We start from the raw sequence: 15,997 nt of genomic DNA, 5'->3' as shown, positions 1-15,997 counted from the left end.
CGTCTCGCAGGGACCAGAGCATCATCTGTGCCCTTTTCATTTGGATAGGCCTTTATTCAATTAGACCCACAAGCCTGGGAACAACCCTTCTCATTTTGTAATATGCCGAAACCAGAGCATTTGATCTGACGCACTCTGAATGCTCCTCTAAGCAGAGCAGCAGGTAGGAATTACGTCTTAATTGCAGTATCTCTCCTCGACACACAGCAAGACAAATCCTTGTTACCAAAAGGTTTATTTTTGTTGGCTGTCTTGAGACAGCTCATTATAAGCAATCACCAGATGTCACCAATTCTTCATAAGCATACAATGGAAAGAACATTTTTCCTGCAAAAATCCCCTACAACTGTCAGCTGAAGTGCAACAAGAGATTCAAACGCACCGTTCCTGAGTGCTTTAAGCTGCAGTGTATTATCCCTTTCTTAAGTATCTAAAACACACCTACTGAAACATGAAAGATGCATTCTAATCGTGTCTACACTAACAAGCCCTTGTGAACAGAATCATAGAATGGCCTGGGTTGAAAAGGACCACAATGCTCACCCAGTTCCAACCCCCTGCTATGTGCAGGGTCGCCAACCAGCAGACCAGGCTGCCCAGAGTCACATCCATGGCCTTGAATGCCTGCAGGGATGGGGCATCCACAGCCTCCTTGGGCAACCTGTTCAGTGCGTCACCACCCTCCGGGTGAAAAACTTCCACCTAATGCCTCCCCGTCTCAGTTTAAAACTATTCCCCCTTGTCTTATTACTATTAGCCCTTGTAAACAGATATACCCCCTCCTGTTTATACACGCCTTTCAAATACTGGAAGGCCACAATAAGGTCTCCCCAAAGCCCTGTTTCACCCCAGCCTCCAAGAGGACCAAGAGATGCCCAGCCCAGGACTGGTGCTCAGCACTGCGCAGCCCCCAGCAGCCAAACCCAGCAGTCCCCAAGCTGCCACATTACAGGTCAGCAAAGCAGAATGGCAGCTAGAATGTGGCCATGCTCCTCCATCTTGATTTAAAGGAAAAGTCTAGAAGTAGGGTAAAAAACCAACAACAAACAAGCCTGTCACCTGGAGCCATGTGTTTCACCAGGGGAATTCCCTGGGATGACAGCTTCCAGCTGAGACCTCTGCCCTGCACACCTCCAGTGTGTGCTGAGCTCAGCAGTCCCAGTGAGACCTGCATCTCCCATCACCAGATATCTCTGCCAGGCAGCAGACCGGGGGGTATTTTCAACTCCTAATTTCCACAGGCAAATTCAATCAAGGAGACTTCCTAAGGTAAATTATATGCTACAGTTGCCATAATGCTTTCCCCATTTTCAGCAGAATCTATCTCAAATCAAATTTGGTCACTTTGTTCTCATTATCAACACAGTGAAGTGTTTGAATGACTGTCATCCAAAATATATTAGGCCGTATCTCTCTCATCCTTCACACACAGGTATGCAATCCGGTGCTATGAGCATCTAATCTACTTTTTACCACTGGGTTGCTTCGAGAGAAAAATATTCTGTGCACAATCTGTGTATTGCTACTTGCAGATCTGTCAGTTATATTTATTTTACAAGCAGTTTAAGGCACGATGTGAACTGAATTGATGGAAAGATTTTACAGCAAGCTACCAGCACTGTAAGAAGAACGCAGCACTGCTGCACTCCTCATCCCCACTGACTCCCACTCCCAGTGCCCACAGTGAGAGCAGCCGTGGCTCCAGCTGGGATCCTCAGCTGCCCCCTTCCTACATGTGTGGCCCCTTCCTTTGCTTCTCAGGCATGCCTGGAGTGTGCACACACAGGTAAAAGATACACCAGTTTGAGCTGAGAAAGCATTAACGCCTCTGCAAAATTTGGGAATCACTATTAGGACTGTGAGTGCCCTTTGACCAAACTCCCACGGGACGCCTGGGCTCCTGCCAAATAATTCCACTTCTGCTGAGGCTGATTTGGGATAAGCCTCCATCATCAATTGGCAAAGCTTCGTGGTCATGCTGAGGCTTACAGAGGAATTATCACCACCTGCCTGAGCTCACAGTGAGGGTTACATCGATTCTACTGCGCATCCATGGAAGCTCCTCCGCTCCTCCCCTCACAGCCCCAGCACCAAACACACGTGGTCTCACTACAGCTTTGCTGCCACCCTCAGCACCTGCACTCCCACCCCAAATGCAGGGAAAGCACTGAGCAAATTGCTTTAGCTTAGGCTGTGACCCATAGACACTATTTTACGGTAACAACCGGATCTGAGAAGAAGGAGAAAAACTGCTTTCAGCTGTGGGATGTGAGCAATTAAACCAGAATCCATTAAAATGACAAGGCATTAGATAGAGTGCATGACCCTGTAAAGTTACTTTGTATTAGGAATATATTCAGCTATTTCTACATGTGAACCTGGTCTGAAGATGAAGATTTATCTATTTAATACTAAGGGATTTCTGCAGCCATAACAGTTAAAAGCAGCTACTTAAAAATGTAAATTTGAGTACAAGATCCAAACACGTTTTACACAAATGCACACATTTGCATTTCATCCCACAAGTTATATTTACATCCACTTTTTCGTGTATTTATTGCAGTGCCATTTGTGAAAGCACTGACAATTAAGCCTTAATCCAGCCATAATAAAACACAAAAGCATTTATATAAAAAGCAAAAAAATTAAATCCTGACTTCAACAGAAGTTGTAACAGGCCCCAGAAGCCCGAGCACCATGAAAATCCTTCATCGTTACTGCACATAAAAACACATTCATTCACACTGCCTCACCCCCCACTGACTCCACAGCACATTTAAACTTCACGATCACAACCAGCACCTGCACAACCTACAAAGGTTCTATATAAAGCCTAGGGTGCCATCAGTTTTTGCATGCAACCAGTGATTGGCAAAGAAAACCAGCATTATATCACAGAACCCTTAATGCTGCAGAAGACCTCTGTGATCATCAAGCACAACCGAGCAACCCACCCCACCATGCCCACTCACAGAAGCATGGGATGTGTGTTGCATTTTGCCTCTGTTACCATCATTTCCTACCTGAAAAGCCTGCACAGAGCAGGTGTGAGGCTGTAGTATTTAAGGATGTCCCCAACAGATGGCAGAAATGCGGGAGAACTGCCAGTATTTTCAGAAGCTGGAGAGCAAAGCTTTGGAAAATAGCTATTAGCATCTTCATTTGCAACTGTTGCATAAAGGAATCACACAAAGGATGCATGAAGGCACAAGCCATGTGAGCAAACTTTTTAACTCATGGAGGAAAGTGGTTGGTTAAGACAATAAATAAGACATGTTGAGCAGCAATTTTTGCAAGGCTAACTTGATGCAAGCACTTCTGTTCTCACTGGTATAAAAGGAGCTCTGCCCTCCTCTTCCTCCTCCCTGGAGGGGGAAAATTCCTTCTGCCCCGAGAACAGGATTAACACCAAAGTTGGCCTGGAGCTGCTGGCTAAAGACTGTGCTGTGGGAAATGCAGGCAGAGATGCAGGCAGGGAGATGTGGAGGTGATGAGAAGCGGGCACTGAGGGCACCCAAAGAGCATGAGGTGTGCACAGTGAGCAGCACCTGCAGCACCATACAGCTGCCTGCCAAGCTGCTGACTGCGTGCCACCTGCCTGCTCACATCACACTTCTTCAGGCTTCCAACAGCTTGGAAACTGCAGGATAACGTCCAGCTCTAAATCAGTGCTTCTCACTGCTGCACCATACGGGGCGCTGCACCGCAGCACTCACCGAAAGGGTGAGCTGCCATTATTGAATAATTATTAGAGTTCACTCATGCTGAGAATCCCCCCTTGTTGCATCCCAGCTCAAAGTCCTGCAGCAAGGAACTTCTTTTTTTAAATACACATAGACAGCATTTTTCCCCACAATTCTCAATTTTGTTTTATGCTCTTCAAACACTTTATTTTGTTTGAAAATGACAGACTTGATTAGAGAGGTATTAATTTACAGAGATGTTCTGAGGGGAAACTGCTTCATAAAAATAAAATTAGGAGGCAGGAGTTACTTCCCTCCATAAACTTTCCCATTTTCTATAGCTTAAGAGGGATTTAATACTGCATTGAAATTCTGAGTGTCAATACTTCACCCGAACAGTTTCCCAGCTGTAAATTCCCTGTGTAGTTAAGGATTAAAAACTTTTCGTGCAGTAATAAGTAAGGACAGTGTGCTGATGAAGACCCTCCATCAGTTCTGATCAATCAGCGCCAGGCTATTTTAGTGATGTGTATGCTGATGTCCAGAATTCAACACTGGGTACTGTCATCAAACAATTATTAGAAGTGAGGGGGACAATCTAGAAAGACAGAGTTACCCCAAAGGTACCCTGCGATGGAATTCCCTGTAGTAAATGGAGGCTGAGGAGACTTATGGAGGAGGCCAAGAACCTGCAATGGGGAGAATGCCCACGTGGGACACGTCTCTTCTACCAAAACCCCACAAAAGAACACATCAGTTCTCCTCCCTGCACCTCTCGTTGCACTGAGGAGCAGCACAGAGCACGGACTGAGGCAAAGCAACACTTCATAGAGCAGCAGTATCTGTGCGAGCAGTGACTGTCACTCCCACCACTCCTCAGTGCTGCTGAGGTCTGCAGAGAAGTCGTGCAACTACCACCAGCCACAGCTGCTGTGTTCCTATGCACAGCTCCTCATGTGATTATAAACAATATTACTGAGCTCATACTTTGCAGATCAAAGATAACTGCAAACTGCCAGCAGAAATATAACTGCAGTGAACCATGAGCTAATAGCTCATTCTGTGCTTTTTGTGATGCAACACTCAGGTTTTTTCCCCTCCTGTAGCAAACATCGAGCCTAACACAGTAATAACAGCAAAACTGAGACCAGTGCTTTTGGAAGTGCTCAGAAGTTTCCTCACTCTGCATTATTTACCACTGTCGTCAGACCAGAAGATCTGCATCAATGTTACGTGATTTTTAAAGCCTTTAGAGGTCACACATTAAGGCAGGTGCTTGCATGCCTCCCAGCACCATGCACAGCTGCACACAGCACAGAGACAGGACAGCATCAAACCACTGCGTGAGCCATCTCACCTACTTTCTCAGCATTTGAAATCTCTCAAAAGGGACAAAACTCACTTTGGCTCTGCTTTAAACAATATCTGCTCACTCACATCGTAACTCAGCCTGAGACTGAGTTGGAACATTACTGTTATACCAGCTTAAAGTACCTTCTCCCATACATTAAGCTTGCTGTTTTTTCCCATTGATCAGAGCAAGGATTTTCAGATATTCATCTCCTCCATTCAGAAGCACTGCAGGATGCTGACCCACCCAACGCTCGGAGTGCTGCCCTGCTCTGCAGGCCTCCTTCTTAGCCCAGATTACATCTGCAGCTTCTTGACTTTCCCAAAGGAAACAGAACACAGCAGCCCACTGCCTGGCCCCAGGAGCACGAGAGCACTTGTTGGGTGACCAGAAGCAGGAGGAAACGGGAAGCTTAAGTGGGGAAAAACATGCCCATTTAAAATAAGGAGAGATTCTGTGCTCCCAGACTGAAACACCTCTTAAAGCATTCTGGCAGGTGCAGCTTTCAGCTGCTTTCTGAGCCAATGAACACCATGAGGCGACGTTAAGAAAATATCAGTAAATAGGTTAAAGATATATTTAGAGATGTGGTAATTCTACCTGATTGCTTTGAAATGTCAGAGCTCTCCCAGCTCCTTGTAGGGGACAACAGCTTTTCCTGGAGCCTTTCTGAGGAGCAAGAAGACGAGGCTCAGGGATTCCAGGCAGCTACATGTCTGCTGGATGCACTTTGGATAACTGTTGGTATTTTACATGTACTACTGTCACAAAAAATAAGCTCTGTTTACAGAGCTTAGACTACCAGAGATAAGGCAGCACAGGTCAGATACCATTTCAAACAAGAGCCACTCGTATGACCCTAACAGTAGCAAACAGGGTAAGAAGCAGATCTTAAATATTTCTCCAATTCTTTCCCTGTTTTGAAGCCTCCAAAACAAAGGTGAGTGCAATAAGGTGTAAAGGAGACACGTGTGACCTCTGCTGATTCAGAGCAGGTGCTCTGCAGCAAGACTGAAAGGGAAAAAACGAGCCATATGTCCGTGTAACACAGGAAAAGACAGTGCAGAAATGAAAAAAAAATAGTGTTCCCAAAACTACACTCAGTAATTTCTGTCCAATAGGAAAATGCTGTCAGCATAAGAAATTGACTGAACGTACCTTGAAACAGAGGCTCAGCTGGAAGAGCCTGGCAGAACCGAGCTGTTCAGGTGCAGAAGAGCCCAAGGAATTGGCAGGAACTGATGAGCCCAAAACTGCAACCTGTCCACGTTTCTAAAGTGACCCCAAAGTAACTGTGCTCCGATCCGTGCTGACTCATTATGTAAAATAAAACCTAGCTGAATGCCAGCGGGGGCTGCAAAATGCCTTCAATTACCTGTAGGTTCTGTTCCAGCAACGGTGCGGCCAAACCCTCACGGGTCCAGCGGGGCCGGGGCTCGTGCCCTAACAGCCTTTTACCTCCTTGACTCCATACAGCTTCAGCAAGATTTTCTGCTGCTCTGTTTGGCTCTAACAAGCAATTTTACCATTAAAACAAAACAAAACGTGTCTGGGAGAATTAAACATTTTCCATGGAGCCCTGTGTTACTGTGATGCCCAATTCCGAGTGCGAGGCAGACGTTTGCCAGGTGTGCTGACACCTCATGTGTGTGCTGGAGATGGGTCCCAGATCCCAGCGCTCCTGCTTCTTATCAATTACATTCTCCAGTAAACGGCCACATCTCCCTCCTGCCTACAGCAGGGCCAAGGACGAAGTCTGATGATTACCAGCATATGGAACAAGTGAAGTCAGAGGAACTCATGGATGTAGACGTGCAGAACTGTGACCTCCCCACTCCTGGCAGTGCCCATCCCAAGGCAGCACTGCAGTGGTTTTCCTTCAGCTTTCATTACACCTTGGGCCAGAAGAGCACAGAAGACAACACAGCCCAGGCAAAACCCACTGCATGGCAAGGGACACCCAAAACAGAGATCGCTTCTTACTTCTAAATTCTCCCCTCACTACAGCCAGAGCACAGCTTGAAGGCAAAGCCTTGACAAAGGCAAAGTACCAGAGTTCCTGAGAGCCCACAAACACTTTGCTACGGCATTTTACCTTCAAGGCACCCAGCTTCTGTGCTGGGGGACCACTTCACACAGCTGGTCCTGCCACCCATCAGCCTCTGACATGGTTTGAGAGTCCCATTTCCTAACGAGACTTGCTCTAATTGGCCAAGCAGCTCCTCCCAGAGGAGCCAAGACAGAGCTCCTGCAGCAAACACAAAGCTAAACCCCACTTTCCACAAATAGCCAAGAACATTTGCTCGCTGGCAACACGCCTGTTAGTAAACCAATTTGCTAAAATAGTCCTGGATAGCAAACTAAGGGGCCACAGATTCAGCCAAAGTGATTATAGACAGAATTAAAATAAAATATTCACCACAAATGTTTTTGCAGCATTTCCTCCAGATTTACTGGGAGGGGGGGGGGGGGAAGGTCAACAAAATCACAGTAATGGCAAAAATCTCAGCAGAGGGAGAGCAGGGATGGAGGGAGCTGTGCCGTGTGAGCAGGGCATCACGGTGTCCCTAACCCTGCAGGAGGAGCCAGGGCTGGGGCTGCTGGGCCAGGGCAAAGGGGAGACGATCCCACTGCCCAGCCAAGCACTGCCTGAGCTCTGACTGCAAGGCAAAAGCTCTGCGTGTATTCTGGATGCAATCAAATTCTGTCCCTTGAGGCTTTTCTATGCCTCGATCATAATGATCTGAACAGGATGAACAGATAAAATCCCACTGACTCTTCAGTTATTCCCCTGAAATTGTTTCAGAAGTAAAATTCCTCACATTACCCCCCAAACAACGGGTGCAGCCGTTAAATTCTCTTTAACTGCATTACCCGTGTGGCAGAGGCAAAGCAAGCAAGCAGGGAAAAGCAAGTCCGTTGAGACAGACCTGAAAGGAGACTGTAATCATTGTGGGAAGAGAGAAAACACCAAGGGTTTTACAGGGGGACCCTCTGCAGGCAGACCTGTGTTTGCCCATCAGGCTGTTTGCAGTGAGAAGAACCCCCACTAAAAGCAAAACAAACACCTTCCTGTTGTGCAGACTCCTCACACCATAGCCTGTTCACTATGCAGGTTACATTTAAGCAGGTGTGTTTCTTGCCCCACACTGTGCAGCTCTTCCCACCTCTGATTTTTTTTTTTTTTTAACTGAATGAGCGAAATAAACCCAAGCAGCACTTTTCTCCATCACATGCATTCATTTCTGGGGGAATTTTTTTGCTCAGCAAGATCCTTACAAGATAAGGAGACTGCAAGTGTGCCTGCAAAACTGCAGTATTTCCTCTTCTGTCACAAAACTGAACACAGAGCCACTCTTTGTGTAGTATCACAGCTGGGTGGGCTTCAAAGTGTGCTACTGTGAGTGCCATGTACAGCACAGCTCCCCATTCAGACATCACTGCCCACAGCCACATCTCTGCTGTCTGGGACTCACAGCCTCAGCCAGACCTTCCCTCCCCTTCAGCCCTGCAAACGTATAGGAAAAAGAACAGCACGTGCCATGGGATTTTTAAGGGACGTATAGCGGGACTACAAGAAGGGATGATTTGGCAAGAGCTCTGATGGTCACTTCTACCATCTTGAGGAAACCTCTGGTTCCCTCCTACACTGCAGTCCTCCTGTGTAGAATGAGGATTACTATTTTTCCAGAATGTAGGGCTGCTGCAAGATCCAATTCATTAATCTTTGTAAAGCCTTCTTGGAACACTGATGGAAAACACAAAATACCATTAGCATGAGCCCCCCACTTAAATCTCACCTGGAAGTCTCCCTTGTGGGTCTTAATCTGTGAGCGATCCCCACTCCATTGCAGGGAATGGGATCTGCAGGTGCAGCAGAGATGCCTGCGCCCGCACAGAACAGCTCCATGAATCAGGACTGAATGCACACCTGGACCCACCATGAGCACCCAATTCCACCCCAAGAGCCTTAAGTCACTCAGAGGCAGTCCTGACCTGCAGATCACTCACCAGGTTTTAGCATTCAGGAGAACGGTTCCATTTCAGATTGAGGAGGAAAGGCAGATAAATCCCCCCCCCCCCCCCCCCCCCCCCTTACAAAGCACCCAGAAATGAGCATTTGGGCTGAACACCTTTTAATCAGCCACTCTCAAATGTCAGTCCTTTTCATCTTTAAAGCACTCCTAAATCTCCTCACTCAAGTCTCTCTTAATTCTAAAATATATTTGATATATGCAGATTCATTGACTTAGTTTCCAGCAGCCTTCATTACAATCAAATCATCTCAACCTTTAATGCTCATCTCAACCTTTCAACCTTTTCAACTGCATTTCAAAGTGATCTCCTGGCCTTTCTCAATTGTGGGTTGGTTTTTTGGGGGCCTTAAAGAACATCCACTTCCAACCTCCAAAACCAGAAACACCACCTTTGTCAGTAACTGCTGCTCACTGTAACCCCACCTCCAGACCAACAGCTTTCCATACAGTAAAGGCGTTTGTTTACTTTGCATTGGATTCTAGAAAAAGCATCGGAATGCAAAAGCCAACAGAAGTCATCCTACACCTCTTTTTTAGAGCAAATTACTTCTGCAAGTAACAAAACTGACACATGGATAATAAATAAAGTAGCGAGGAAACAATCCACCACCACCACCTGAGGCTGAACTCATAACTACTGAAGATCGCTGCAGTGCTACTTTGCATGAGTTATCAGCCTGGTTGGTTTGTTACTTCTCCTCCCAGTTTGCAATTCTTCTGAACATTTATGCATTGTAAGTTTTCTGTCATCATGCAGAAGATTGTAATGTTCCATAACATAAAAAGAACAAGCAAGAACCAACTTTCTGAGAATAGGAGGAAGGATATTTAAGAAGTCGAAAATGAAAGATGTCATTTAGACCGTGAAATGGTGAAACCATGGATGACCCAAAGCTGAGAGTGGCCTCAGTGCTGAGACCTCCGGTGTCACCTCCTGCTCTGAGCAGGATGCTCAGGGCTGCTCCCAGCCAGGTCTGGGGTGGCACAGCATCAGGCATCGGCATACAGGCAATGCCTACATTGGGAGGCTGCAGAGAAGGCTTGTGGTATGAAATGTCCTCTGAGCAGCACTGCAAAGCTCAAACTCAGCAGCAGGACTGTGTGCAGAGTGTAGAGAAGGCAGGCAGGTGCTATTCCACACTCATTTCTTTCCACTTTCCATCCCAAATCAGTACAAAAGTATGATTTATTATGAGGCAAAAATTGTCCTTGGGTGAGATGGAAAATTAAAATATTTTTTTCTATTAGGGAAATACTTCTAAGTAATAACAGCAAATTATTGAAAAAATTACTACTGACGTTTTGGGAGAGGGCAGGGAAAGAACAAGAACAGGACTAGAATACCAGAGCATGAATGGGCTTTTATAATGCCCCATTTTTCCACATAAGCTCCGTCAGATGTCATAAAATTGGACATGGAGTAGAAGTTGGACTGAATTTAAAACATTAAAGAATAAGGTAATCAGAACAGATACAGTGCATTTACATGATGGGAAGTTGAAGAACGTGGTCAGCTGTGCTGCACTGAATGGTGCGAGAGCTCCAACTAAATCTGACCAGCAGCAGTAGAAAGCCACCGCACACCCCAGCAGGAAAAGCTGAGCTTCTCATTAAAGATAATGATGATACACCTGGATAAACAGAGTATGCCAGAACCAGAGCAAATAAGGCACGAGCCTGGGCAGTAACATACCTGCCCTTCCTCTAACAGGGCTGAGCTGATGCCGGGCACTTTAGGATTGCTGATCTCACAGAAAACAGTGAGAGGGAAGAAGTGGGAGAGGGGGAGAACAGCACTAAATATCCTGCAAATGGAGAAGCATGGCACTAAACTGAAGAGCTGTTTTTTTCTTAGTGTATGTTCAATGCTAGGGAAGTAAATTGTTCCTGTGTTTGAGGAGAAAGGAAAGAGGGAAGAGAAGAAAATCTGTATTGAGCGGTGTATGTGCAGCTTCTGCTGGCCAAAAATAACAAGAGAAAAAAAATAAGTGAAGAGACTGAGTGGGTGTAAGAACTCAAAAGGAAAGAAAAATGAATAGAGTGGAAATAAAGGAACTGCTGCCATGGAAGAGCAAAGCATAGTCCAAATCACTGAGCTAAAATGATATAGCTGCATTATGTGAGGCATTTATTCAGATAGAAACATTCCAAGGGCAACTGCTCATTTTGGACATCTGTGGGACAATTGTCATTACAAGCACAGACAACTCTCTGGTTTTCAGTTACTGGAGTGTTTTCGGGGATGAGAAACTTCTTTGGTAAGGAGCAAAATTGTTTTCTCCTGATGTATTTTGTTACAGAGTCAAAATCTCCAAGCAATTCTATGACAACAAGAAAACAAAAGTGGTAAAAACACATTTTAAAAAGAAATGAATAAAAAAAACCATGAAGTCAGGAAGTCCCAAGCAAAGCCTTATTCTACGAGAGAACCAAACTGTTCCATACCGGTGAAGACCAAACCAGGGAGGGGTTCACAGCAGCTCGGTGTAATAGGGACATTTCCTCAGAGACCCCTGGAGGTAGGACTTGTGGCACTCCCCTTTGGGTCTCAACCGCTAAGGAACATTTCCTACCTATTTATGGGCTGTTTTGTCAACCCACCAAAAGGGGAGCGTTGGTATTTTTCTGCCTCTTTCAACTCCTGGATCTCACCAGCCCTCCCAGCAGGGCCAGCTCCAGGTCTGCAGACTGGGTGCTGCTGCCCTTGGGGAAACCTTTCAAAGCCACAGCATCGACGCAATCCACCTCTGTATGCTGAGAAACCAGTCACACCATGGAGAAAATGCTGAAAGACTTTAATCACTCCCCAACATACCAACACACAAAGAAACAGAGCTTTGTTATCAGCCTACTGTGGATAAACTGAGATCAGCCCCAAGAAGGGAACGGAGGTTATTTTTACCTGCTGCCCCTGACAGCCCCCCAGCTTCTCACTGATAACTGGATGAACCAGCAGAGCACACAGATGCTATCTGTGTACTTCTGGGCAGGTCTTTCAATCCTAATTGAAGAAGCCAACTGGGACAAAGCCCACTCAGCAGCCTAATTAGACTCAAATAAGTAAGCTGTTTACTTGAGAGAAAACAAACAGACAGCACGTGCCCACGATATATACCTAACATCCAGGTGAAACAGTACATCTGGCACCTTTCAGATACTTCTCCAGTCACAAAACTTATGTTACGTTTACAATGCTACTGTGCCTATCTGTAGATCAACAGCTCAATATAGATCTATTGATATAAAGAAGTTGTACTTTAGCCTCCCGTTTGTAAATCAAGAATGATAAAGAAATGAAAGGACACACGGATGGTTACCCCAGGAGCCACATATCACAAAGAAGAGCCAAAACCAAATACCCCTCAGTCCTACTCTGCCTGTTTATTCTCCCTTAAGGTAAACTCTTTCTTGTCCTACATTTTATCTCTGCAGACAGTCATGAGAAGTACTTTTTTATTATTATTACACACAGTGGAAAAGAAGAGAGTTTGTTTCTTTCTTTCCTTCCATAAAGCCTTCATTTTGCTGGAAAGCAGATTTAAGGAGTGCCCCATTGCAAGAGTTTAAGGGTTACTTCAAACTGGGACACGAAACTACAACTTCTGACATCATTTCATGGCATGTTCAGTTCAGCATTCAAGCGTGACATTGTATCATTAGGTATAATACAGCCATTCCAGAGGCACTGATTACTGCAATGAGAACTCATCTTCTTCAACAGTACACGCGATAAGGAATGAATAAAAACCCAGGCCAGAAACATCACTGTGAAAAGGCAGACTGTGTACAAGAATGGAAAATGTGTCTGTAGGCATCTTTTGGGGAGCTGGAAAAGGAAAACCTGCAGCACTGAGTGGGGTCTGGGGGATGCTGAGCACCCTGGAAATGAAGATCTGTGTTTCCCCCCACTCAGACCCAACTGTTGGGGTTTAAGGTCCCTTCCAGCTGAAACCACCGTATGACTCTATGACCAGGAACAGGCCCTCAGAGTAAGACTTCGCAATGCTGAGCAAAGCGCAGACAAGTCTTGAATTTTGGGGCTGGTGTCTCAGGACCTCCTCCAAAACACAAGAACTGTAAGGTGTTCCTGTCTACAAAGGGTATCACAAAGATAAATTAAGTCTCTTTATAAAAAGCTTCTTTAAATGGGCCCCTCTTTCTTAAGTAGACACTTCTACCATCACGCACTTGCAAGTGTTAGTAAATGAGTGCTTCTGATGGATAGCTGTGCACATAGTCAAACTCCTCAGGGCCTCAAGTGCCCACTGAGCTGAAGATAAAAGAATTATTTTCATATTTGATCACATAAATGTCACTGGAGATATTTGCAACAGCCCACTCTAATCTTTCTTTGGTAGACGGAGGCACATTTGACAATGAGTTTCCAAGATATACTCCAGCATGGCCCTGATATGACCTCTCATTAGAAGTAAAATAACTTACGACTTCTTCCACTCCCTGGCACTATTTCATACTCCCCCCACTACTGCAGCCTCACTTGATTTGTGACAGAAGGTACACAGCCCACAAGTTATTAACAGAAAGAGATGCAAGACTCTATCCTAACAGTACTCCAGTGCAGTGGCAATAATGAAATTCACCATCATACCTGTCCAACAACAGCAGATGATTGCATCCTACTGGTAAACCAAAACTGTCTTTAACATCATCACAGCTGAATTGCTATCACAGCTGAATGCCTGTTGGACTCAGATCTCATGGCACAAGGGGAGACGCAATGCAGGATTGTGAAGCTTCTCTGCCTCTTGAAGTTCCTGATCACGTACCTCCTCTCCTGCACATGACCTCCATGTGCCTTCATAACAACTTCATTGCTTTCCAAGATCAGAACAGGAGATCCACCAAGTCCAAAGCAAGGCTTCTATCTTCAGTCAGAAATTTCAGGCTTATTATTCACAGGAGCCCATATTGCTATGAGCTAAATCTCAGCAGTAAGCCAATGAATCTGGCATAGCAAAGAAACATCTATTTTTTCCCCTCTGCATTACATACATAATTATTTGGCTACAAAGTTGATCCAAAGATCAACTAGATCAAAGATCTGGAAAAAAAAGTCACAAAATAGCAAACATTCTGGGGCAGCTGCATATAAGCCTTGCTTTAGAGCCCTTCTCTTTCTGTGCAAATACGCAGCCTCAGAAAGCCTTCTGAAATGTTTCACTTCTGAGCACAGACATTTTTGCAACCACCTGATCTACCACTTCTTTTCTGCAGGAATATATCTCCAATACTTCATCATTTATTTGCCTGTTGTTGTTCTTTGGTTCTGATGGTATGTTTCCCGCTTCTCTAACTTCATCTCAACAGCTTTTCTCCTTTGCCTGTGTCATTTGCCCACATGGGCTAAAATGCAGTTATCAGCTGTGGTGCTCTTAGGAAAACGTCGACCCTACAGAGATGATGGATCCCTAAATGTCCCCAGCATGACCACACTACCACAGCTGTCTGACCCTCATTGCCAGGGCTTGTAGAGCAGTCGACCACACTACCACATCTGTCTGATCCTCATTGCCAGGGCTTGTAGAGCAGTCAGTGAACGATACTGCTCAGCTGGTAGACATTCAGCTTCTATTCTACATCCAGTAGTAGGAGAATATTTCCCCCCCCTCACTTGTGCAACAAGTTTTTGTTAACACTGTATACATTTTTCATAACGTTTTAGTCCTTGTCAAAGCCTTACCCAACGATTCAGCTTGTAAAAGGTTAGACTTGAAGCTGTAAGCACTGAATAGTAGAACTACAGTGCACACAAAGCATGCACCGATGTTAATTATTGATTAGATCGCAGTTTGATTACATTTTGGGTGACGACACCCAGGAGCTTAGATAACTGCATAAAACATTGCATTCTATTCTGCAGAGACCCAGAATCAATCATCCTTTATAAATTCATCTCTTAGAAATAAAGCACATTATTCAGTCATTTATCAGGATTACCATAAGATGAGTGATGGACGTTATACAGAAGTATTCATTTTTAATGATGTCCTACCTTTGAAGAAACAGTCCTTGCTGTGGATAATGTAGATTTTCTTCCTCTGCAGACATGAGGCTCGATGTAACTGACAGTGATTTTCATAAAACTTGCCATCAGATCCACACACCGGCATGTAGCTGGACTTGCAGTCTTCTACACACCTGCACTCAGGCTGGTTGGTGTCCCTGTTCACCACACACCTACTCCCTCGGCCGCAGTATTTCTTCTCACACGATGCATGCAGGCCATCCTGACCATAAAGTACTGGACAGAGAGAGGGGAAAAAAATAAATCAGCGTTAGCATTATTTACCTAACAGACCATCCTCATCTGCTGCACAGCAGTGCACAACCATCCCAAGTGCAGAAGCTAAAGGGTTTCCAAGGCTAAAAGCACACTCCTCTGAACAACAGTATGATGGCAATCTACAGAGCATCTCCACTTCTGTGCTCCCAGACCTCCAGCTCCAAGTCATCCAAATCTCAAGTATGTGCTGACAGTGCTTCCCTGAGAAGTGGTGGACATGGGGCCATCCATTTTTGTAGGCTTTTGCAAAATTAGACCTTAGAATAAAAACTAGTTACAGTATTTCAGTGCCAAAAATTTGGGCATGACTTGGACTCAAAGAGCCATTCTGAAAGCCTACAGTCTGGCAGACTTATTGCATATAATGTTCTGAATGTTACTGAAACTGTCTGCTGTTTGATACCATTAAAAGAGCTGCCCCAGTGCTGTAACATTTTCTGCTTCTGAATTCAGAAGGCTCGCAGCAGAACATCATTATAATTCATATAGGACAGGATACTCCCAAACAAGCCACTACTCAGAGCAATAATTAGCATTATACTCAGAAAAGAGAGTTGCAGGGAATTAGATTATTCTATGCTAATTGGAACGCACAAAGCAGCAAATTGTAAAGGGAAGCTGC

The 15,997-nt window shown here is 45.1% G+C and overlaps 1 protein-coding gene across 9 annotated transcripts in view; it reads right to left on the bottom strand.

The window, feature by feature from the left end:
• The window catches only part of FSTL4 (follistatin like 4), a 186,562-nt gene that overhangs the window by 110,081 nt on the left and 60,484 nt on the right, over positions 1-15,997 (bottom strand). For all 9 annotated transcript variants that reach the window (XM_015293992.3, XM_025154798.3, XM_025154799.3 and 6 more), the window contains exon 4: positions 15,085-15,333. In XM_015293992.3, the coding sequence (XP_015149478.3) occupies positions 15,085-15,333 (249 nt within the window). The remainder of the gene's footprint in view (positions 1-15,084; positions 15,334-15,997) is intronic.

The sequence above is a fragment of the Gallus gallus genome, chromosome 13 (assembly GCF_016699485.2).
Source record: "Gallus gallus isolate bGalGal1 chromosome 13, bGalGal1.mat.broiler.GRCg7b, whole genome shotgun sequence".
NCBI lineage: Eukaryota > Metazoa > Chordata > Aves > Galliformes > Phasianidae > Gallus > Gallus gallus.
The sequence above is the reverse complement of the archived record's forward strand: the minus strand, read 5'-3'. Positions and strand labels throughout refer to the sequence as shown.